The sequence below is a fragment of the Carcharodon carcharias genome, chromosome 15 (genome assembly GCF_017639515.1).
Source record: "Carcharodon carcharias isolate sCarCar2 chromosome 15, sCarCar2.pri, whole genome shotgun sequence".
Classification (NCBI taxonomy): Eukaryota; Metazoa; Chordata; class Chondrichthyes; order Lamniformes; family Lamnidae; genus Carcharodon; species Carcharodon carcharias.
In genome coordinates, this window is record NC_054481.1 from 2,149,541 (window position 1) to 2,175,556 (window position 26,016).

At 42.8% G+C, this 26,016-nt stretch overlaps 1 protein-coding gene across 3 annotated transcripts in view; it reads right to left on the reverse strand.

Moving 5' to 3' along the window:
- The window catches only part of LOC121288099 (centriolar coiled-coil protein of 110 kDa-like), a 64,065-nt gene extending 38,304 nt beyond the window's left edge, over positions 1 to 25,761 (reverse strand). For 2 of the 3 annotated variants that reach the window (XM_041206421.1, XM_041206420.1), the window contains exons 1-4: positions 25,608 to 25,761; positions 24,256 to 24,302; positions 17,058 to 17,224; positions 9,777 to 9,905 (exon numbers count right to left, since the gene is read on the reverse strand). In XM_041206421.1, coding sequence (XP_041062355.1) covers positions 9,777 to 9,905; positions 17,058 to 17,198 — 270 coding nt within the window. In that variant the 5' untranslated portion in view covers positions 17,199 to 17,224; positions 24,256 to 24,302; positions 25,608 to 25,761. Of the gene's footprint in view, positions 1 to 9,776; positions 9,906 to 11,323; positions 11,474 to 17,057; positions 17,225 to 24,255; positions 24,303 to 25,607 lie in introns of those variants that run through there. The other variant, XM_041206422.1, reaches the window with a different exon arrangement.
- Between the last annotated feature and the right edge of the window lie 255 nt (positions 25,762 to 26,016).

Below are 26,016 nucleotides of genomic sequence, written 5' to 3' on the forward strand. Positions count from 1 at the left end.
TCCTAAATGGCTAACCAACCCCTATCTGTGACCCCTGATTCTAGACTACCCAGCGTCTACCCTATCAATGAGATCATCTCGCATTCTTCCAAATTCCAGAAAATATGATGCCAGTCCAATCTCTTTGTAATAAGGACTGATGTACCATTTGCCTCCCTAATTGTTTGCTGTACCTGCATGTTAACTTTCTGGCCCTCTGAATAGCAACATTTCCAAGTTTCCACCAGTTAAGGATATTTTTATTTTTCTTTCCACTTCCCCCATTATATTCCACACTTGGAATATTCTCACCTTAGCTGGATGAGCCAATGCTCAACGCCATTCAGAATTAAGCATTTCCTCATCCAAAAGCCTAAACATTCATCTCCTTCACCATCAGGTGCAGTACATATGATCTACAAAAAACAATGCTGCATCTCACCAATGTTAATTTGTCAGCACCACCCAAGCCCACATGCTACACCTTAGAAGGCCCAGGGCACCAAGTGCATGGGAACACCAACATTATCAAGTGCTCCTCCAAATCTCTTACAATTTTGTGCAAGTCACCATTGCTTCATTGTGACTGGGTCAAAACCCTGTAAACTCCTGCCTAAGAGCATTGTGGGAGTCTCTTTTTTATTTGTTCATGTGGAAACTATGGGCAATGTGGGCATCGCCAGCCAGGCCAGCATTTATTACTCATCCCTAGTTGCCCCCTATTTTGAGTCAACCACACTGCTGAGAGTCTGGAGTCACATGTAGACCAGACCAGGTAAGGACGGCAGATTTCCTTCCCTAAAGGGACATTAGTGAACCAGATGGGTTTTTACAACAATCGACAATTAGACTTTTAATTCCAGATTTTCACCATCTGCCATGGTGGGATTGGAACCAGAGCATTACCCTGGGTCTCTAGATTACTAGTCCAGTGAAAGTACCACAATGTATTCACCTCCCCTTCATCACACAGGCTGCAGTAGTTCAAGAAGGCAGCCCACCAGCATGGGGGGGGGTAGCATAATCAAAATTAGAATTTTACATTTTTGGTTGGCATGGTCACTTACTCTGCAATATTTGTCACTTACCTGCCAGCACCCCCACCACAGCAACTCCCATACGCCACCATTTTCCCTTTTGCTGAAGTGGGCAGCCCAGTAGCATCAAAGCGACCGAGACATCTGGTCAAAATATTTTGAAGTCCCCAACTACGATTTGAGGCAGGGACACGAGCTAACCTTTATGGGCTAGCCTGGATGTTCCACCCAGCCAAGGTCAACTCTCAAAAGTCTGCTAAAGAAACTTCCACACTGCCTTCTCTAAACCTCCCTGATGGCTCTGCAGGTAAATTACATAAACTACTGTAGTAATAAACCAGAGGCAGAAAAGACACCAATTCAATACCAAGAATTCCCCAAGTTAGCTGGTAAGGGTGTTGCATTTAGCATCTACACTATGCAATGCCCAACTAGCCTCAGAGTCCCACGCACATTGTTCCTCAACCAAAGAAAAGCAGAACCTGAACTCTATGTGAAATATTCTATCAGTGTGAAGATATACAGTTAAACAATTTTGATAATCTAGCCATATTTCTCCTGGTTTTTCAAATCTTTGTACTCATTAAGATTAGGTGATGCTAGTACTAAGGAAGAGAACATTTTCATTTCAGGGTGCCAGTGTCAGTATTAGAGCTCTCAGGTCAGGTTAAGCAGAGCAAGAGTCAGGGTAATATTCACATTATTTTTTCCACACTATGTCTACATCTGACAGCCTCAGCTTCAGAAAAACACCCCGACAGTACCATTGCGGCAATTCTCCATTTCCCAGCACAACCATCCTTTGGCCCGTCATAAATTCCAAGCAGTTTTGAGTAGGCCCTTTCTCAGTAGCAGGATTGAGTAGCCAAACTCATAAGAGATTAGGAGTAGGAATAGAACATTCAGCCCCTAGAGCCTGCTCCGCTATTCAACAGGATCATGGTCAATCCGATTGTTGACTCAATTCTGCTTTCCTGCTTGCCATACCTCGATTTCCTTGTCGAACAAAAATCTGTTTAACTCGACCTTGAAAATATTTAATGACCCAGTTTCCACCGTTCGCTGGGGAAGAGAATTACAAAGAATGACCAATGTTTGAAAGAAGAAATTCACTTTAATTGGGAAGCCTCTTATTTTGAAACTGTGCCCCTAGTTCTAGGTTCACCCACGAGGGAAACACCCTCTCAGTATTCACCCAATCACACCCCCTCAGAATCTTATATTTCAGAAAGATCACCTTTTATTTTACTAAACTCCAATGAGTATAGGCCCAACCTACTCAACCTTTCCTCATAAGAGACCCCTCATAACATATCACAGAATCACTAACGGTGCAGGAGGAGGCCATTCGGCCCATTGTGTCTGCACCAGCTCTCCAAATGAGCATCATGACTCGGTTCCATTCTCCTGCCTTTTCTCCATACCCTTGTACATTAGATGATTATTTGAATAAAAACGATGTCCTTTTGAATGTCTCGATTGAACCTGCCTCCATTACATTTCCAGGTAGTGCAATCCAGACTCAAACCACTCACTGTGAAAAAGTCTTTTGTCACGTCGCATTTGCTTCTTTTGCAAATCACTTTAAATCTGTGCCCTCTTGTTCTCGATCCTTTTACATGTGGCAACAGTTTCTCCCCATCTACTCTATCCAGCCCCCTCATAATTTTGAGCATCTCTATCAAATCTCCACTTAACCTTCTCCCCTCTAAGGAGAACAGTCCCAACCTCTCCAACCTATCCTCATAGCTGAAGTTTCTCATCACTGGAGCCATTCTTGTAAACCTCTTCTGCACTCTCTCCAATGTGATCACATCCTTCCTTTGGTGTGACATGCAGAACTGTACACAATACTCCAGCTGAGGTCTAACTACTGTCTTATGTAAGTTCAACATAACCTCCTTGTTCTTGTGGTCTATGCCCCTATGAATAAAGCCTAGGATACTATATGCTTGATTAACTGCTCTCCAACTGTCCTGCCACCTTCAATGATCTATGCACATATACATGACATGGACTCAATGGACCGAATGGACTACAGCACTCCATGACTCATATGACCCTTCCAGCCAACAAAGTGATTACACATTATCAGTAAAGGCTAGAGGTTACCCCAAATCCCAGGGTTCCCTGTTATTCCTTTGGAAAACACAGTGGCGTTGTGGTCATATTAGTAATTCAGAGGCCCAGGCTAATGGTCCAGTCACACTGGTTCAAATTCCAACCCTTAGCCAGCTGAATTTAAATTCAATTAATAAATTCTGGAATTGAAAGCTAGACTCAGTAATGGTGACCATGAAACTATCATCCATTGTTGTAAAAACCCATGTGGTTCACCAACGTGTTATGGCACAGCCAATGATAAATGCCGAGTTGCTCAAACCCAAAGGGAAACTTGAAACAACTACCACATCTGTTTTGCAATTTGTACAAATTTTGAGATGCGTACTTTGAATTCAGTAGTAATTACACCATCGAGTCTTATAGGTTTCTTACAAAACTAAATTAAAGATTTACTAAATTTTTAAAAAATGATTTTAAGCACATACATAGGTTTACAGATTACTATGATAACTCTTAGCTCTCCTAATTAATCTAACTCCCAGTTACACCTCTGTTATGGCAATAGTAAAAACATACATTTTAAAAGACCCAGGCAAAGTAATACGACACACTAAACAGTTGAACTCAAAGTAAGGTTTCTTAACTTCAGTTTCTTTAGACAGCAGCTGGAGGTTTTTTACACTTGTGTTAGATCTTAAAAAGCCTTCTTTCCTATACACAACCTCATCTCCTTTATGCAGATTTCCTCTTTAAATGCAAATTCACATTGTTTCACTATGTCTTTGGACTTCACCTCTCTAATAATAAAAACCTGTAATAGTACCAATTTTACCAGTGATCTTAGGGAAAATAAATACTGTTTCTTAACTTCTTCTGGCTAGGTGCAACATTTCACTCTCTTTTGAATTCAAGCTAGTCTGGTTTATTTAAAAATGCAAATGTTCCTTTTACACCTCACATTCTAAAATTTCACCCATGTTTACCTCCTTAACATTTCAAACCTAGCTTATCTTCTGATCAAAGCCTTTCAGACCAGCTTCCTTTAATTCAATTAAGTCCCACGCACTTCCCGGATTACTACCTGAGCTATGTGCAAATTGGCATCGCGTAAATAAAGTTAGAGGTAAATGCACGGCTCAAAGATTGGTATGGGAGATGTGGATTCCAATTCATGGGGCACTGGCACCAGTACTGGGAAAGGAGAGAGTTGTTGCATCGGGACAGGCTTCATTTGAATCATGTCCTGGCGAATCATACACTAGGGATGTAGATAGAGCTTTAAACTAATTAGGGGGCGGGGGAGGGTTCAATTGAAGGGGAGTTTAAAAAATCAAAAAGAAACAAGAGAGCAGAGGTACAGGGTAGTGAAGAGGCGAATGATAATCAAAGTGTGACAGGAAAGGGCAAAAAATATAAGCAGAAGAGTGCAGCAGAAATTAGAACCAGAATGCGTAATAATGGTAAAAAGTCAAAGCTTAAGACTCTTCATCTGAATGCATGCAGCATTTGTAACAAGATAGATAAGTTGACGGCACAAATAGAAATAAATGGATATGACTTGATAGCTATTACAAAGACATGGTTGCAGAGTGGCTAATGCTGGGAATTCAATATTCAAAGGTATTCGATGTTCCAGAAAAATAAGCAAAAAGGAAAAGGAGGTGGGGTAGCTTTGTTATAAAGGGAAGGTATCAGTGCGATGAGTAGCGATATAGGTGCAATAGATCGTGATGTGGAATCAGTTTGGGTGGAAATAAGGAATAGCAAGGGGAATAAGTCATGGTGGGATCGTCTATAGGCCCCTGAAGAGCTCCCTCACTGGAGGACAAAGTATAAATCGGGAAATAATGCAGGTGCGCAAGAAGGGCACTACCACTGTCATGGGAGATTTTAATCTGCATATTGACTGGACAAATCAGATTGGCAAAGGTAACATGGAACACAAATTTGTAGAGTGCATCAGGGATTGTTTCTTAGAACAATACATTGCAGAACCTACTTGGGAACAGGCTATTTTAGATCTAGTAATGAGATAGGATTAATAAGCGATCTCACAGTTAAGGATTCTCTAGGGGGTAGTGATCACAACATTGTAAAATTTCAAATTCAGTTTGAGGGCTAGCAACTCGGATCTCAAACCAGTGTCCTCAACTTAAATAAAAGGTAATTACAGAGGTATAAGAAATAGTTGTCTAAAGCAGGATGGTAAAATAGACTAAGGGGAAGGCCAGTGGATGAGCAGTGGCAGACATTCAAGCAGATATTTCATAACACTCAGCAAAAATTTATCCCGGTCAAAAAGAAAGACTTGATGAGAAGGATGAACCACCCTGTTAGGGGGAAATTAAAAATGCTAAAAAAGAGAATACATTAAGAATTTACTGAAAAATCCTTAAAATCTCCAGACAGACACAGCTGCTTAACATATTAAGAGTTGAAGATTACCAGGTGAACACTGCACAGACTTGAGAGTCAGCCTGCAGACAAAAGTACGAAATAGATTAGATTAAGTGTACTCCCCTCTCACTAGGGAAGGGGCAGATGATTTTAACTTAGATATGGGAAGAAAAACAAGGGACAAAGAGGGGGCTTTGATGAAACACAAACAGCCTTGAGTTGTGAGAACCAAGGTCGTTGCGTACATGTTTTAATTTTGACTGGGTAATATAATTATGTATACATCCTTTAGAATAATTGGTTAGCAAAATCACATGTTTGTGTAGTCAATAGGATAGAGTTAGCATGGGACCGGTGTGTCGGTTACCGATTGGATGTATTCAAATGTATAATAAGTACAAAAGTAATGAAACGTAATCAGTCCGGGAGCTGGGTCCTCATTCTTAGGAATGATTGTGGTTCCTTTGCATATGCTTGAATAAAACCAGTTAAAAGGAAGCCTGAGTTTCTGTGGTCGTTGCGGAATTATTAACCTACAGTTAATAAAGGCAGTCAGAGTATCCAATCAAAAACTAAGGCATACAAAGTAAAGAAAACTAGTGGTAAGCCAGAGGATTGGGAATTTTTTTTTTCTCAGGAACCAGCAGCGGATGACTAAAAAGCTAATAAAGGGGGAGAAAATTGATTATGAAAGTAAATTGGCAAGAAATATAAAAACAAGCAGCAAGAGCTGCTACGGGAATATTATAAGAAAGAGAGTGACTAAAGTGAGCGTGGGACGCTTGGAGGATGCAACTGGAGAATTGATAATGGGGAAATGGCAGATAATTTAATCAATATTTTGCATTGGTCTTGTAGTGTCCTCCAGCATGAAACATTCCAAAGATATCAGATAAGTAAGGAGCTAATGGGAGGAAAGATCTTGTAACAGTCTCTATCACGAGGGACAAAGTATTTGAGAAATTAATGGGACTAAGGCCAGACAAGTTGCCAGGACCTGACGGCCTGCATCCAAGGGTTTTAAAGGAAGTGGCTGCAGATATAGTGGAGACATTGGTCGAAATATTCCAGAACTCGCTGGATTCTGGGATTGGAAAACTGCTAGTATGATGCTCCTGTTTAAGAAGGGAGGGAGACAAAAAGCAGGAAACTATAGGTCAGTCAGCCTAACATCTGCCTTTGGGAAAATGCTAGAGTCCATTATTAAGGAAGGAATAGCAGGTCTTTTAGAAAAGCTTAACGCAATCAAACAGAGTCAACATGGTTTTGTGAAAAGGAAATCAGGTTTGACAAATTTGCTAAAGTTCTTTAAGGGTATAACAAGCAGAGTTGATAAAGGGGAATCGGTAGATATGGCGTTTTGGATTTCCAGAAGGCATTCGATAAGGTGCCACATAAAAGGTCACTGCACAAGATAACAGCTCACTGTAATGGGGGTAGTGTATTAGCATGGAATGAGGATTGGTTAATACACAGAAGACAAAGGGTCGGGATTAATGGGTTTTTTTCAGGTTGGAAAGACATCACTAGTGGAGAGCCACAAGGATCAGTCCTAGGACCTCAATTATTTACTATCTATATTAATGACTTGGAGAAGGGGGCAGAGTGTAATGTATCCAAATTTGCTGACAAAAATAGGTGGGAGGGCATGTTGTGATGGCGACATAAGGAATCTGCAAGGGGATATAGACAGGTTGAGTAAGAGTGGGCAAAAACTTGGCAGATGGAGTTTAATGTAGGAAAGTGTGAGGTCCTGCACTTTGGTAGGAAAAATTAAAAAGGCAGACTATTATTTAAATGGAGAGATACTCCAAAAAAAGTGCAGCACAGAGGGATCTGGGTGTTCTTGTGCATGAAGCACAAGGTTAGCATACAAGTACAACTAGTAATTAAGGCGGCAAATGGAATCTTGGCCTGTATGGTAGGGGTTGGAGTTTAAAAATAGGGAAGTCTTGTTACAACTGTACAGGGTATTGGTGAGGCTGCTCCTGGAGTACTGTGTACTGTTTTTAAGAAAGGATATACTGGCATTGGAGGTAGTTCAAATGAGATTCACTAGCCTGATTCCTGGGATGAAGGGATTGACTTATCAAGAAAGGCTAAACAATTTAAGCCTTTATTCATTAGTGTTTAAAAGAATGAGGGGTGATCTTATTGAAACGTACAAGATTCTGAGGGGGCTTGACAGGGCAGATGTTGAGAAGATGTTTCCACTAGTGGGGTAATCTCAAACTAGGAGACATAGTTACAGAATAAGGGGACACTCATTTAACTGAGATTCAAAGGAATTTCTTCTCTGAGGGTAGTGAATGTCTGGAATTCTCTACCCCAGAGTTGTGGAGGCTAGATCACTGGAAGTATTGAAAGAGGAGGTAGATAGATTTTTAAAATATCAAGGAGTTGAGGGCTATGAGGAGCTGGCATGAAAGAGGAGTTGAGGCCTGGGGCAGATCAGCCATGATCTTATTGAATGACAGGGCAGGTTTGAGGGGCCGAATGGCTTACTCCTGCTCCTATTTCTTATGTTCTTATGTACATCCAGACACACACATGTACATAGACAAAGACCCCACTATTACTCTACTTTATAATAATTTTCATAATGTTATTTGGAATTTATTATACCTTCCTGCCCTTTAGGGAAGGAAGTCTGCTGTTTTTACCTGGTCTGGCCTATAGGTGACTCCAGGTCCACAGCATGTGGTTGTCTCTTAACTGCTCTCTGAAATGGCCTAGCAAACAAATTAGGATTGAAATGCTGGCTTTGCCAGTAACACCCACATCCCATGAAAGAATAAACAAGTTTCCGATCAGTCCAGAAACTGCTAATGTCAGAAAACAGTGTACATTTTAAGCTTCTCTTGGAACCAGGTCAGTCATTCAAACACATTCATTTTCCCCATAGACAACCTGACATGATTCTCCATTTTGAAATGTATAATAACTTGCATTTATATAGCTCCTTTCACACAGCAAGACATCCCAAGATGCTTCACAGGGACATAAACAAAAAACGATACTGAGCCAAAGGAGGTATTAGGACAGGTGCCCAAAAGCTGGAACAAAAAGCTGGAAAGAGTGGTGGTGGGGGGGAGGTGGGTATGGGTGATTTTGTCTGCATCTTAAGCTTACTTAATTTGGATTTCCAGATAAATATTTCATATCCCTCTTGTACTTGAATCAAGAGATAGAAAAATTCACCTTTGAAAGAGTAATACCCAGAACAGATATCTTGGAACACTGTCCCAGTTTCGTACAACCTGGTTTTAAACTATCATTCAAATCCTTATTTTTCAAATTACCATCCTAGAGGTAACCTTTCAGTTGTAGAGGGGATAGAAACAAGCAGAAGCCAGATTTTCTCCACTTCTAGTACATATTACGGAACTGGCAAACAAAATAAATCAATAAACCATTATTCCTTTGGCCTGATAGAGTTCTTAAAATACATTAGCTGCAACTAATGAATAAAAATGTACCTACCAAACGTGTGCACAATATATTGGATTCCTCTCAATGGATTTCCTTCTCTGTTTATGGGATTTAAATTCCTGAACTGTATTACTGCCTTGCAATTTAGTGATATATCCATGGTCTCCTATATATTTTATATTTAAAATAACATTACTACAATGGCAAAAGGAGCTTGAATGCCTGTGCATAAACGGAAGCATTAGGGAAATCCCACTAGTCTGATATAACATAAAAAAACCGAACAAAACAAACAAACAAAACACACAAATTGCAGAGTGCTATTTCACAAATAGCAATGAGATAAATGATTAGATAGTCTGTGTTGATTGAGGAATTGGTGATGGTCAACACACTAGGAGAGTTCCTTGCTCTTCTTTGAATAGTGCTGTGGGACCTTTTACACCTGCTGGGGGTCTTCATTTAATATCTTATCCAAAAGGTAGCAACTCTGAAAATGCAGCATTCCCTCAGTACTGCACTGAACTGTTAATCCAGACTGCTCAAGCCTCGAGTGATGCTTGAACCCATGACCCAGGAGACAAGGTTGCCAACACTGAGCTAAATCTGACACTAAAATAATCTGTCCTTTTGTGCTTTAGTATGGCAAATATCACAACCATCATACAATATAATTCATAAGCGCAGCAAGCCATTTAATTGGACAAAGGAAAGGCTGTTCAGAATTACAACAATTTGTTTCAAACATCACAATGATAATGAAGATACTGTAACTATGTAACCTCCTCTGAACTTCCAATTTTACTCTGGCATTTGAAAATTCTAGTTTAAAAATCCAACAAAGCAAACAAAGATAATATAGCTAACCTGTACATTTTCAATAATTTCTTGGACACGGTTAAGTAAGGCACTTTTCCTCAGTTTCTGCCGGTTAATCTCCAATTCCACAGCTTTTTGTCTATACTGCTGCATCTCCAGCTTCCTTTCGGTATTCATCTGTAATAGGAAAAATTAGCTTGATTCAGTTTGGCAGTGCTTAAATCTTTTAGCAAATCTGTACCTCATTATAATGATCCAATTTCAAACCTCCAAGTACCAAGCTTACTTAATCAGAAAAAGTACCTCTGCTGTGTATTGTAAATACTACTTATTCGCTCCACTAGTTAGTTGATGAGTAACTCAAAGCTGAGGCAAAGCTATCAAATAACCAACCAAAGCTCGGTTGTTAATGAGTCCTATAAAAGCTTATGAATAACTATTGTTCAGAGGGTGTTTTTCTATTTAAAAGACGCTGTGCTTACAAAGTCCTCACTGACAAAGTGAAGCAACCCGTTAGTCAGCATGTGATCTTTGGGTTTTAACACAAAGTTGATTACTACGTTGCAAACCATCGTCTTACAAGACGGAAGGCTGCCAGTAAGATCTTGGGGTTTGAAGGCATTCTAAAACAAATTTAGCTTGCATCTGCTATATTAAAACTTAACGACAGCAGATAAGTTCGATTAAAATGCATCATCTTCCATCAAGCTGTTCCAACTAATTTAGTCTGACTGAATTTTCTTCCACATAGACTCCAGATAACACGGCAGAACTGAGCAGCCAAACTCACATTGGCTGTACAAACTAAAAGAACGTGCCATTGTGCATTTGCCTCTGCTAACTTCTGCAGTGGTCTGCACATTGTCACTCTCCCTGCACGACAGAGAGGTACACACAGTTTATAAAAATACAGACAAGTCCTACTTAAAACATCATTGGCTTTGGTAAATTATTATTGACATGACTTAAAATAAGTATAGCCACTTAGTTGTAAACGTGTGCAATTCATAGGTTTGGCTCAGAAGAAGATTTAAGTGATAGGGTTATCCTTGCATGGATTCGCTTCATAGAAAGTCTCAGAATTTGAACTGCAGTAAAGCTGCAACTGCTAGCCAAATATACAACAGCACATAAATTTGCTGGGTCAATAAGCTTAGAAGTCACTGTCTTCACTACATTTTCAAGATTTAACAATCAAATGTGATACACTGTCTGCTATCCTTGGTCCTCAGTGCCATTGCTTACCATTGCCAGTTAAATAGCAAGAAGTATGGGGGAGGGGGGTGGGGGGGGCTCCAAAAGGCAAAATCTGCTTCAATACTTAGCTTTAGAAAACCACTGAAAATGGCACGTTAACTGGAAGACCGACCATTAAAGGACAACAATCTTTTTGAACAAAATAAGGGTAAGATCATCATTTAAGCAGTAAAAGATATTTTCAGCATGCAGAAATAATGACCAGTAAAGTAATTTGAAATATTTTACGCACAATTTCAACAGAGCACGGCCAATTCACCCATTCCATACATAAAATGCAATATAGCTCATGTATGTGCTTTTACAAATTATATGGTATATTTTTTGAAAAACCTCACCTCATCCCTGAACTGGCAAGCTGCAGATCATTGAGCACAAGTCCCGAGACCCAATGTTACACGTGCCTTCAGCCTATCCATGCAGGTGCAGGGATCGTTCCCTGTGCCCCATGCAGGTCTGTTCTTCTGGTATAGCTGAGTTTCTGGGCTCTAGTGTCACAATCAAATTTATAAATTTATGTCAAAAGCTACGTTGATAGAATGTTGCAAGAACATTGTACAAACTGCTTTATTCATTCATAGGATGTGGACATGGCTGGCTGGGCCAGCATTTATTGCCCATCCCTAATTGCCCTTAAGAGGTGGTGAGCTGCCTTCTTGAACCACTACTGTCCATGTGGTGTAGGTACATCCACAGTGCTGTTAGGGAGTTCCAGGATTTTGACCCAATGATAATGAAGGAACAGTGATATATTTCCAAGTCAGGATGGTGAGTGGCTTGGAGGGGAACTTCCAGGTGGTGATGTTCCCATCTATCTGCTGCCCTTGTCCTTCAAGATGGTAGTGGTCATGGGTTTCAAAGGTGCTGTCTAAGGAGCTTTGGTGAATTCCTGCAGTGCATCTTGTAGATTGAACATACTGCTGCAACTGTGCGCCAGTGGTGGAGGGAGTGAATGTTGCGGAAGGGGTGCCAATCAAGCAAACTGCATTGTCCTGGATGGTGTCGAGCTTCTTGTGTTGTTGGAGCTGTACTCATCCAGGCAAGCGGAGAGTATTCCATCACACTCCTGACTTGTGCCTTATAGATTGTGGACAGGCTTTAGATTGTCAGGAAGTGAGTTACTCGCCACAGGATTCCAGGTCTCTGACCTGCTCGTGTAGCCACAGTATTTGTATGGCTAGTCCAGTTCAGTTTCTGGTCAACGGTAACCCCTGGGATGTTGATAGCTTTATCCAGGTCAAGCAAATTTCCTCCAATTGGTTGGGTGCCATGTAAATTTATTTCTACAAGATTTGAGCTCACTTTTGTTTGAAGGATTCCCATGTGGGGTCAATCAAATTTCTCAAAACAAAAATCCAAATCCATTTTTCCTCAGTAACTGAAACTTCTTAATCCAAAATATGTTCTTACAGATGGGGGATGAGAAATAAACAAACTCACAATTCCCTTCTCTTACTGCCCATAATCAGTATGGTTTTTTGGAAAAGTAGATGCATGCATTTTTTAGCCCCTGAAATATATGGTCAATTTAAAATAACAGCAGCAAGTTTCCGTGGATTTAAAGAGGAATATTTATTCATACACTGAATCCAAAAGACTAAACGCTACGTCAATCACTCCCACACACACAAAAAAGGTACAGTTAAAGAAAATAGTATACCTTTATAAGTTGTAAGCAAAACGTTCATAGTTCACATGTAAGTAGTAGTCCCTGCCAGCCCAATAAAGAAAGGAGTCTTTTTCCACTCTTGAATTTAGTTCAGATGGGTCCAAATAGCTGAAGTCAGATTTCAGGATTATTGCAAGGTTCCCTCAGAGTTATGAATGTTCATCAGGTCACAAAGGGAAAATTGACACAGCCTTTTGCTGCAGTTGCTGTCTCTTTCAATGTTTTTTGCAGGCTAGCAGTTTGAATGAAAAACAACAGCAGCCCAAAAACATGGCTGCCTCACCATACGGCCGCTTCCAGTTCCCTTCCAAACATGGTGTTGGCCTTACTTTAATTAGCCACATCCTGGGCTACTGTTTCCAGCCATCCCCCTGGGGGGTTTGTGACCATTAGTCTTGTTTCTGAAAAGACCCATTCAAGCCAGGGATGTAGTTCTGGATGGTCTTGGGATATGGGTGTTGACACTTCTTAGCCTGAAATGGGTCCCATTATCTTTCTGAGAGTGTGATTTTCACAGAGGTGTGCTTCCTGGGCATGTCCAGTAAAAGGGGGAAGCCCCCATTCAGGGTGGTTTAATTAGGATCCTTCTAGAAGCTTGAGATAGTAGGCTGTGTTTGCTGCCATCGCTGTGTATATGCAGTTGTATGTTGTTGGTAGGCCCAGGTTAACAGCTGCCATCTTTATAGGGGGCAACGTACAGCAGAGCACATGCGAGACAGCCATCTTTATACAGGGCAATGTGCGACATGAACCCAGCTTGTTTGTTAAGAACCATGTATGATGCATCAAAATAAACTGGCTGTCCATACTTTGCAAAATCATAGAAAACGCATCTGCTCTGAAGGGTCACATGGACTCGAAACGTTAACTTTGTTTTTCCTCTCTCCACAGATGCTGTCGGACCAGCTCAGTTTTTCCAGCATTTTGTTTTTGTTCGAGATTTCCAGCACCCACAGCACTTTGCATTTATCTTTGCAAAATCATATTTGGTTGTGCAACATCATTAATTCGCTCTATTTTTCCAATACTCCCTCTATTTATCTCTCTCTCCAACTCACTTTATCTCAGTCTCTCAGCATTTTTATATCGCTGACCATGTCTCTCTCGCTCTATTCTTGAGTGGCTCATTCATTCTATTTGCACCACACCAGCATATCCTCTCTCATCACCCACTCTATTTCTGCTTGTCTGCCTTCTCGGTTTCATTCATTCTCTCAGTTCGGTTTTTCTCCTTGCATTTGTGCTTTGTGTCTCTCTCCCTTTGTGTTCACAAAGTGCTTATAAATTGCAAGATGACAGAAAAAGTAAATTGAAGGATCGGCGCACTATATTGGGCCATTGACTCCGAAGGAGCAGGGCAAAGTTCGAGACATTGCCCCGAAGAGCCGGCCCCAGGCACCATCCGGTCACAAGGCCCTAACTCTGGAACGAAATGTCAGATCCACTCACTTTCAATGGAAAGTGGAAGGTCTCTGCAAGCTGCAGGTGCCGATATTGGTGCCCTGCTGCAGAACAGCACAAAGAACAAATCCCACTTTCCAGACGATAACTCCGGGGTGCAACTATTGATCCAGGTCTCACTGTCAGGGGAGATAGCAGAGGGAAAAGGTAGCCTATCAGTACCAGGACCAGCTCGCTGTGATGCCAAGAACGGGATACCTGCAAACTGGCAAGTTCGGCCTATTTGAAATCAATGGAAACGAGTGCTCGTGCTCCACAAGTGTATGAACCAGTGCACACGCGCAGACAGGTGTCGGCAGCCATCTTGCACGGCCATATTGCATTGGCAGGAGACACAGTGGAGATGGCAATGTGAAGTAGCAAAAGTCACCTGACCCTTGGCAGCCATCTTAACAGTTCATCAGTGCCTATTTTAAATATAAGACTGTTTCATACCTTTACTGGGCATAAGAATGTTTAAAATATAAATACGTAGAAATTAAATATTTTGCAATAAGATGATTAAGTCATCAATTAAGTTACCAACAACATAAGAGTGTGAGAAAGCAAATGAGTGAGCAAACGCAGCTGAAGCATAACATTGTGAAAAAGGGAGAACATAAGAAAATGTGTTTAAAAAAAAAACACACAGGAATGTCTATGAATGCAAGAGCCACAATGAAATCAAGAACTAGAAACAGCATGCCAGAAAACCAGCAAGTACACGTAGCTTCGACATTTTTGATAAGGCAGGAAAGGCAAAAAGCTTGGAAAAGAGCAATATTAGAGATCTTGCCAACTGCTAACGATACATTGCCCTTAATTTGTGATCTGCAGAGTGCATTCAAATTACCTAAGTTTCTACACAAATGATATATGGGAAACTTTCAAACAGGAGATGATTAAGGTACAGACCATGTTTCCTGCAAGTTATTTACTGCAAAAGGTGCAGTTAATATTAGAGATTTGTTGTTGCCATGCCAACTGGCATAGGCGACCTTGGTCTTCCAATCATCGCAACAGTGGATGACCTCATTGTTGGAAGTTGTGGTTAAGCCAGTTTTTAAATGTTGTCCAGGTCCATCAGAGGTTCATGAACGACCATACAGAGCAGGGTGTTAACATAAATGGTGCCAACCCTATTCACACTGTTATCTTGATAAAAATTGTTTGTACTGACCATATTTGTCTAGGGGAAAAAGGGAAGCATGAAGTGGTTTCCCATTGCCTCTCTCATGTGGGCTTGAAGGGAACAGAAACCATCTTAACAAAGGAGCCTCTGCCTGGCACCAGCCAGCTGTTGTCCTCCTAGGTTGTAGCTCCTCCACCTTTACTCTGTAGAATCCACCAGATCCACCCTTGACCGTCCCTTATAACCCTGCGCATGAGACCTTCCAGGTATTACCAGCTGGGACAGGTGGACCTGGGGTTCACAAATTGGCAGGTTGACCACACCTTTGGGGTCATCCAGACAGTCCTGCAACCCCTTGCAAGAGTAGTGAAATTCAAGTTAGACTTACAGAAGTTTGTGAGAACTTTATGGTTGAATAGAATAAAACAGAACATCAAGTGAATTGGGAATAAAAAAGTAGAAAGAATAAAAGACAGCATGAAAGAAGACTGGCAAGGAACATGATAAAAGGTTTTGTTAACATATTAAACAGAAGTTAAAAGGAAAGACTGGTCACTGTACAGAGCAGTATGAGCCCAGCCACCCAAGATCGATAGAGTCCCTGCAGGACACAATGCAATTTATTTTTCAGACATTTTTGGGATTACCCACCCAAGCTACTGTACCTTGCCCACCTTCACTTTTCCAGGCTGTTCAGACCTCCACCACCCAAGTGTGGCCCTGCTAGCTTGCAACCTACAGGATGGAACGATTACCCAGTGGCACCTGCTGCATTAGCGGAGGCCATCTAACATTGCTGGCTGCGACAAAAGAATATGGGGGAGAGGGGCAGCATATCCCTTTAGCTGCAGCAACACGCAGAATATTTTTTTTTAAAAAATCTACACTTTTGGTGGGAGCAAATACCTTTCTGTTGGTAGAGAAAAACATTTTAAAAACAAAGAGTAAACTTTGCTGTTACAAGGGATACAGTTCCATAATAGTAAAAAAAGAATGACATGCAATCAAAAATACAAAATGTGCAATGAATAAATAAATGATCTTTGCTCAGCAGTAGCCAAAAAAAAAAATCCCAAATAGGGTACACAACTGTCATGGGGGCCAAATCATTGCAATACACAGTCAACCATTCAATCAATTTCGGGGGGAAATGGGGATTCCAGAATAGGGGAAGAGACGTAATCTTCATTTGAAAATACAAAAATAAAAACATTCCAAAGTATATTACAACAATCCTTAAATTCCATCTTTGAACAGTAAAAGGAGATAGGTGTGAAATAAACTCCTGCAACTGTAACTGGCTTAACCATCTACCTTCAAGCCCAAAGGAAACAGGAGAAGACATGCTGAAACAGAAAAGAAGTCCTATAGATACAGAATCAGAACAGGAGTGGAAACAGCAATATGAAGATAACAAGCTAAGAGTCTGACCATACCCTGTGAAAAACCCACATGCAATGCCTTGGATGATCTATTATATAAATATAAAAATTTATCATTGTGGTTCTCACCTTGATTTTGTAGTTATAGTTTAAAATAAATAACCCTTAGTATCAAGTTGTATATGGAATCATGTTCAAATTTATACTGCATTGCAATGGTTTTTCTTTAAATATTTCAAGTGTTTGCATATAACATAAAATAACTTGTATGAAGCTACTTGAATGTGTTGGCCAACATCATGTCCTGAACATGAATATCACAGAATTCAAAAACAAGCGTTCTGAAAAACCTCTCTGAAAATATGTATTGTTCGCAAACTATTTCCATTATTATAATCTATGACATTTAATTTGTTGGTTTGTCAGGTGACAAAAAAAGCCAGTCATACCAGAGGACAGAGTGCAGCAATCCCATGGAAGCAGATAACTGAGTTGCTCTTCTGCCAAATTGATTGCAAAGAATTATTTTCCATCATCTGAGTCTGAATCCTGGCTAAATGCCTCTTGCAGAATTCCTCATATTCTTCCATTCTCACCCGCTAATGCTTTCTTCTCACTGTATAAAGAAGTAGGATAAGGGTTACTGAGATCATAGCCGCCATTCCAAATAAACCAGCTGTACAACTCCAAATATAGTTCAGGTAGTCATTTTTCTCATCAATGACAATGTAAGAATTAGAGAGAAGTTTTATACTAAATGTTCATAAAAACAAGTTGCTAAAAACACAAAGTGGGGTATTTATGTTCGTTTGACGACTGCAAACGAAAACATCAGTAGTCGCGTACATTACAATTAGTATAACTAATTCATATTAAATCACCCAAACTATATTTTTGTTATCTGGATTGCAAAATTTTACAATTTTATTTCAACCATTTCTAATTCAGCAGGCCAATAAAGATAAAAACAACCCGCTTCTATCTCCTATCCAAAATCCACAAACAGAACTGTCCTGGTAGACCGATCGTGTCAGCTTGCTCCTGCCCCACGGAACTCATTTCTCGTTATCTTGACTCCCTTCTCTCTCCCCTTGTCCAGTCCCTTCCCACCTACATCCGTGATTCCTCTGACACTTTACGTCACATCAACAATTTCCAGTTCCCTGGCCCCAACCGCTTCCTCTTCACCATGGACATCCAATCCCTCTACACCTCCATCCCCCACCAGGATGGTCTGAGGGCCCTTAGCTTCTTCCTCGAACAGAGGCCTGAACAATCCCCATCCACCACTACTCTCCTCCGTCTGGCTGAACTTGTTCTCACACTGAACAATTTCTCCTTCAACTCCTCTCACTTCCTCCAAATAAAAGGTGTGGCTATGGGTACCCGCATGGGCCCCAGCTATGCCTGTCTCGTTATGGGGTATGTGGAACATTCCTTGTTGCAGTCCTACTCCGGCCCCCTTCCACAACTCTTTCTCCGGCACATCGATGATTACTTCGGTGCTGCTTCATGCTCTCGTCAGGACTTGGAAAAATTTATTAATTTTGCTTCCAATCTCCACCCCTCCATCATGTTCATGTGGTCCATCTCTGACACTTCCCTTCTTTGACCTCTCTGTCTCAATCTCTGGTGATAGACCGTCCACCAATATCCATTCCAAGCCTACCGACTCCCACAGCTACCTCGACTACAGCTCCTCACACCCCGCTTCCTGTAAGGACTCCATCCCATTCTCTCAGTTCCTTCGCCTCCGTTGCATCTGTTCCGATGATGCTACCTTCAAAAACAGTTCCTCTGACATGTCCTCCTTCTTCCTTAACCGAGGTTTTCCACCCACGGTCGTTGACAGGGCCCTCAACCGTGTCCGGCCCATCTCCCGTGCATCCGCCCTCACGCCTTCTCCTTCCTCCCAGAAACACGATAGGGTCCCCCTTGTCCTCACTTATCACCCCACCAGTCCTCGCATTCAAAGGATCATCCTCCCCCGTTTCCGCCAACTCCAGCATGATGCCACCACCAAACAAATCTTCCCTACCCCCCCCTCGGCAGCATTCCGTAGGGATCGCTCCCTCCGGAACACCCTGGTCCACTCCTCCATCACCCCCTACTCCTCAACCCCCACCTATGGCACCACCCCATGCCCACGCAAAAGATGTAACAACTGCCCCTTCACTTCCTCTCTCCTCACCATCCAAGGCCCCAAACACTCCTTTCAAGTGAAGCAGCATTTCACTTGCATTTCCCCCAACTTAAGTCTACTGTATTCGTTGCTCCCAATGCGGTCTCCTCTACATTGGAAATACCAAATGTAAACCGGGTGACCGCTTTGCAGAACACCTGCGGTCTGTCCGCAAGAATGACCCAAACCTCCCTGTCGCTTGTCATTTTAACACTCCACCCTGCTCTCTTGCCCACATGTCTATCCTTGGCCTGCTGCATTGTTCCAGTGAAGCCCAACGCAAACTGGAGGAACAGCACCTCATCTTCCAACTAGGCACTTTACAGCCTTCCAGACTGAATATTGAATTCAACAACTTTAGGTCTTGAGCTCCCTCCTCCATCCCCCTTCCTTTTTTTTTCCAATAATTTATATAGATTCTTCTTTTCCCACCTATTTCCATTATTTTTAAATCTTTTATGCTCCCCTACCCCCACTAGAGCTATACCTTGAGTGCCCTACCATCCATTCTTAATCAGCACATTCGTTTAGATAATATCACCAACTTCAACACCTCTGTGTTCTGTTGATGATCTGCTCCTATCCTAACCCCCGCCCCCCCAAACCAGCTTATATTTCCCTCTCCTTGTAAAGAAAGATCAGTTCTGCTGAAGAGTCATGAGGACTCGAAACGTCAACTCTTTTCTTCTCCGCCGATGCTGCCAGTCCTGCTGAGTTTTTCCAGGTAATTCTGTTTTTGTTGAGGCCAATAGATATGCACACAAAATGTGGTTTTAACAATGTTTTAAAAATATCCAACAGGCTAATTACACTTTACAAAGCCATGAAACTGCTTCGTATTTTCACTAAAAATCATTTTTTCCAATTACCTGAAGATTTAAACAAGGATGTATGTGAACAAGTTTAAATTTATTGGATATGCAGTTATGTACATCCAGACAGTAGATTCAGCAATTTTATTTATTACAGTACTCTTTTTCTACAATGATAAGTTCTGGAATAAAACATGATTTACCTTTATAGAAAACATTTCATGAACTACAACCTTTGCATCAGTGACATTTTAAATTTTACCAGCCAGCTGGTGTACAAATTGCAGATACAACAGCTTATACTCAGTAATTACTTTACAGATTCACTGTATTAATGCTCTGGCTAGATAAACACGTGGGGGGGTGCTGGGGGAGAAAGGAATAGAAGAATATACTGAAAGGGTGAGACAAAGTAAACAATAGAATGTGAGGTTCGTGTGGAGCATAAACAGTATCCTGCTTCTTTGTAATTCAGGAGAATGTGGATTAGCACAACCCTCTCAAACCCCTTCTGGTTGGGTTTTACTACAATAGTCAAAAGCAATTAAAATAAACCACCAAGGGTCTATTAACTCAAAATTACATCAGTGATCCTTGCAGTGCTGAACAAAAGAAATGTTGCCCAGACCTGCAAAGCATAAGTTTTTTTGCTTCTCAATTTTCACTTTTAGGATTGGATAAAGAGTATTATTTAATCCACAAGTAAACAGCTTCTATTTTATTTGAAACAAAAACAGAATTACCTGGAAAAACTCAGCAGGTCTGGCAGCATCGGCGGAGAAGAAAAGAGTTGACGTTTCGAGTCCTCATGACCCTTCGACAGAACTCAACTCTTTTCTTCTCCGCCGATGCTGCCAGACCTGCTGAGTTTTTCCAGGTAATTCTGTTTTTGTTTTGGATTTCCAGCATCCGCAGTTTTTTTGTTTTTATCTCTATTTTATTTGGTTTGTTTCTGATACCGCTAACTATGTATTTTAGAGATAGAGGGAGTGATTTTTGATGGCTGTTCAGGCACCAGGGAATTATTGAGATGCCCACGGTGGAGCCTTGTGCTGAAATGCTGGTTTTGTCCATTTCTAGTGCAAGACACCATCTTGGCAAAGGAGCTGAAGCACACATCAGGAATGCCCGGCATGAGGATCATTAAGCAGCTGATTGTCACTAAAGTTGCCAGCTAGTGTTCATTAAAGAGGCTACTTGACATTTTGGTGGATAGCATTTGACCTGACCTCTCTTCACAACAACCAGCTGTTTGGGAGTAAAATAGCTGTGGGTAAGAATATAAGAGCATGCTCTACCATTCAATAAGATCATGACTGAGCTAATCCTGGCCTCAATTTCACTTTCCTGCCTGCCCCCCCACAACTCTCCTGTAGTTCAAAAATCCATTTACCCCTGGTGTGAATATTTTCAATGATTCAGCCTCCACTGCTCTCTGAGGCAGAAAACTCAAAAGATTCACTATACTCAGAAGAAGTTTCTCATCTATCTTAAATAGGTGATCCCTCATTCTGAAACGGTGTCCCCCAGTTCTAGATTCCACCCCCCACACCCCCACCCCCGCCCACCCAGGGGAAACATTCTCAGCATCTACCTTGTCAAGACCCCTCAGAATCTTAACAGTTTCAATAAGGTCACCCCTCAACCTTCTAAACGCCAATGAGTACAGGGCCATCCTACTCAACATTTCCTCATAAGACAACCCCTTCATCCCAGGAATCAACCCAGTGAACCTTCTCTGAACTGCCTCCAATGCAAGTATATCCTTATTAAAAGCAGGAGACCAAAACTACACACAGTACTCTTGATGCAGAGCCACCAATGCCCTCTATAGCTGTAGCAAGAATTTCCTACTTTTATACTCCATCCCCTTTGCAATAAAGGCCAACATTCATTTTGGTTTCCTAATCCCTTGCTGTTATCGGCATGCTAATTTTGAGAGATACATGGACCAGGACACCCAAAGACCTTTTACTGTTCACCTGCATCATGAGATTTTAAGAGAGCTTTTTAAACACATTGGGAAACTCTCTGGAACACTCAAAACTTCACCAACCCTATTAATATTTATTATAGAAATATTCTGAGGCCTATACCTAAAAGAGTGCTATGCTACTCTACCTTACAGAAGTCACCAGGAGGACAGGAGCGCTTGGTCTTGGGCATCTTGTTAGGGGCTCCCCTTGGTATGTGGGAGCAAGAGGAGGACGACATGAGACCAGGCTAGCAGTACCAACTGGTGCAGGACAGAGGGACAGGAAGGTAAAGTGTGGGCACTGGACATCGCTCCTCCTGTGGACCTCCAGAGGTTGTGCACCCTCTTACTCAGTTCCTGAGCCACCCTGAAACGTGCTGCTCTCTGTCAGCCAGCATATTCCTTCAGTGAAAGTGGGCGAGTGAAGCCCACATATAATATTTCATGAATATTGTGACCCGGCAGCAGCTGAGTGAAAAGCTTTTAGGATTCTCTGCTTTAGCACCTCTGGGCATGATCAAATTATGGTAATCAGCAATTAAGTTCAAAATCATGTGCTAAAACCAGACTTTCAAACAGGTCTGTCTTATAGCAAAGCACTCATTTAACACCAATCTTCACACTTCCACCAAAATAGCATTCTCTTTTTCACAAAGACAAATATGTACGGCACCTTAACCCATTCAGAACAGAAGAAAAGAATTCTATGTTCAAAATTGCATATAATTAACATTTCCTATAAAACTTTTCAAAACTGTAAATCATGTTTACATATTAGTCAAGACATCCTGTGTATTGCAATGTCATGGCTGCAACCATGATCACTCTCTTTCTAGCTGAAAAAATTTGCCCTGGCCTTGAGACGTATAAAAGGAAATATGGGCATATAGATAGCAGAGCATGAAATTCCAGTGAGAAAAGCAATACTGTGCCATGTACTTGAAGACTGCTGTAAGATTGAGAGCAGAGCAGGAAGAGGAGCAGTGAGCAATGCAGTGCAGCCCAAAGGAAAGTGAAAGGGCAAAGGCACATTCTAAGCAGCAAATGAGAAATGAAAAGTTGAAAGCCTCCTTTCTGTGTTGTAAATTTCTATGATAGTCTTAATGTGACTGTCACTGTGACAAGGTGGTGTATTGTAGCTGCAGCTCCAGGACTACAGGGCAAAAACAAGCAGTAACAGTGAAATCCAAAGTTTATTTTAATGTGAAACATCTTGATCTTTTCATTAGCGCCAGGAAGAGCTGATGCAAGTTTGGGGCATCATTTTGGGTATCTCAAGTCATTAATCATATTGTGATAGCAAGATTTTCTTAGGCGCAGTTTCCAAAATTTTTCCTGAGCAGCTGTCTTCGGAGGCTACTTACAGCATTATAAGAATAGTGGAACAATTTTAACATCTTTCGTCCAATTTCAGCATGTTACTAGAACTCCTCTGAACAAATGGACAGAAATGAGGGAGGCCCAATATCTGCTAGTTCGCAGTTGTCAAATGTCAGTCGTAAGGCTGTGGGGGAGTAACAAAACCCACCATGGTTCACCCCCTTGATTACTACACAATAACTCATCCATGAGAATGTGTAAACATGGACATCATGGAGCTTCCATCACATTTCCACCTATACATAGCTGCAATCTAGGAGCAAACAAATTACACATCTTAATGGATAGGAAATTTCAGATTAAGTATTCCTATGTGTGTAGTGGTATTGTCACCAGGCTAGCAATCCAGAGACCCAGGGACATGGCAGATGGTGGAATTTGAATTCAATAATAAAAACCTGGAATTAAAAAGTCTGATGATGACCATGAAACCATTGTTGATCGTTGTAAAAACCCATCTCGTTCACTAATGTCCTTCAGGGGAGGAAATCTGCCATCCTTACCTGGTCTGGCCTACACGTGACTCCAGACCCCACAGCAACGTGGTTGACTCTTAAATGCCCTCTAAAATGGCCTAGCAAGCTACTCTGTTCTCAAGGGCAATCATGATCAGCAACAAACGCTGGCCTAGGCAGCAATACCCCCATTCCATGATTGAGTAAAAAAAAAACACCCAAGTCTCTCTTTTTTTAAACATTCAATCGTTAAGCCTTTCATTTGAAGGAAACTCCCTTGACAAAACTGGCTACCCTCCAGGCTCTCAAATGAATGCGTCCTCTAATTGAAGAGGTTTAGGGTGGTCTCTCAACGTTGCAGCTCGACCTTCAGCGCAAGAAGAAATTTCCTAATTTTTCTGGTCTTTTAACAGCAATCTTTTGAACATCTTTAAAAACTGTACCCTCAGTGAGAGCTGCTCTGGACTTTGTGTCTTTTCGTGCATTTTTATGGCATTAAATATAAGGCAAGTTAAAAATGAAAATCTTCTCCGATTGCACCTTCTTAAACTAGCTGATCCTGAGTAATGGTTAAAAGAATTGAAAATTTTAAGACAAATATGTTGGCTTTGGCTTTTCCTTGATCCCAGATTGTCAATCCTGATTTATGCTTATTATAAATTCAGGAGCACTCAAACGAGATTGGGAGTACACTTTGGCATAGCTTTACGATTAGCAAAATGGACACAATACAGGAGACATTGCTGGTTATAACTTCTGGCTTGTGCTCCAGGAAGAAACTCCAAGCCCAGGTGAAAACAGAATCAAATTTGGAAGTAATGGCACCAACTTTGAATAACTTACCAGTGCACACAGAATAGCCTCAATGCAATGATCAAAGGAGCCAGCACCTTGAAGGGAGCAAGAGAAACTACAATGAAGGAAATGTTATTACCACAAAAAAATGCCGCTCTTTAAATTCCACTGTTGGTTTTGCTTCAAAACATTTCAAAAGTTTTCTTGGTTACCAAGCAAGTAAACAGAATGAAACGAAAACAAGAATAGCTGGAAAAGCTCAGCAGGCCTGGCAGTATCTGTGGAGAGGGACACGGTTAAAGTTTCGAGTCTGTATGGCTCTTCAGGGTGACACTGTTAAAAATGTCACACACTGTGCAGTGATGTGAAATCCAACCAGAATCACTGAAGTAAAACATTTTTCCCACAACAGGGTTGCCCAGAATGAAGCAGGCGACACAGTCCAAACACTAACCACACCTCATGGCTGTATTTAGGCCTGAGACTGTCCAGAGATCCCTGGAGGAAACAGTAACGGTCACTCTTACAGTGACCCTCACCCAACAAACCCCCCCCCCCCCACCACACACAAACACCGCCCCTCGGCCCCACCCCCACAAACCCCAACCCCCCTCAGCCCTGCCCCCACAAACCCCCCCACCCCCACCCACCCCACCTCGGCCCCACCCCCACAAACCCCCATCAACCCCCCTCAGCCCCGCCCCCACAACCCCCCCTCAGCCCCGCCCCCACAATCCCCCCTCAGCCCCGCCCCCACAAACCCCCCCCTCAGCCCCGCCCCCACAAACCCCCCCTCAGCCCCGCCCCCACAAACCCCGCTCAGCCCCGCCCCCACAATCCCCCCTCAGCCCCGCCCCCACAAACACCCCCACCCCCACCCACCCCCCTCGGCCCCACCCCCACAAACCCCCTCAGCCCCGCCCCCCACAAACCCCCCTCAGCCCCGCCCCCACAACCCCCCCCTCAGCCCCACCCCCACAATCCCCCCTCAGCCCCACCCCCACAAACCCCCCTCAGCCCCGCCCCCACAAACCCCCCTCAGCCCCACCCCCACAATCCCCCCTCAGCCCCACCCCCACAACCCCCCTCGGCCCCACCCCCACAAACCCCCTCAGCCCCGCCCGCACAAACCCCCCTCAGCCCCGCCCCCACAATCCCCCCTCAGCCCCACCCCCACAATCCCCCCCCTCAGCCCCGCCCCCACAAACACCCCCCTCAGCCCCGCCCCCACAAAACCCCCCCTCAGCCCCGCCCCCACAACCCCCCCCCTCAGCCCCGCCCCCACAAACCCCGCTCCGCAGCCCCCCCACCCCCCCCGCCCCCCCCCCGCTAACAGGCTGTCCGGAGGTGACCGGCGGAGCGATGCTGACGACAGTTGGGCTGATGAATTTAACACTTACAATGGGTGAAGCCGACAGCATCAGCGCCGTTGGCCCAGGAACAGGGGCTGGGCCCGCGAACTAGGGTTAAAATGGAGCAGCCGCCAGGCTGGGCCCGGAGACAGGGGTAGGGGCGCGGCCGCAGTCCGAGGGGCGGAACCGTGGGGGGGGGGTGGGGGGGTAACGCGGCTGAAGGCGCCGCTCAAGCTGCTCCTGATCGGCCGCCGCCGCCGCCGCCGCCTCCTCCTCCCGCCATCCGCACAACCCAAACCGCCCCGTCACCTGGCAACCACAGCCCGCTCTCATTGGCCAGCAGCCGCCGACAACACTTCCGGCTCCGCGCAAACCACGTGGGCTGCTGAGCAGCTGCGCATAAGAGTATCAGAGTCACTCAGGCAGCCAGTAATAATCACTCAGTTACTACACAGAC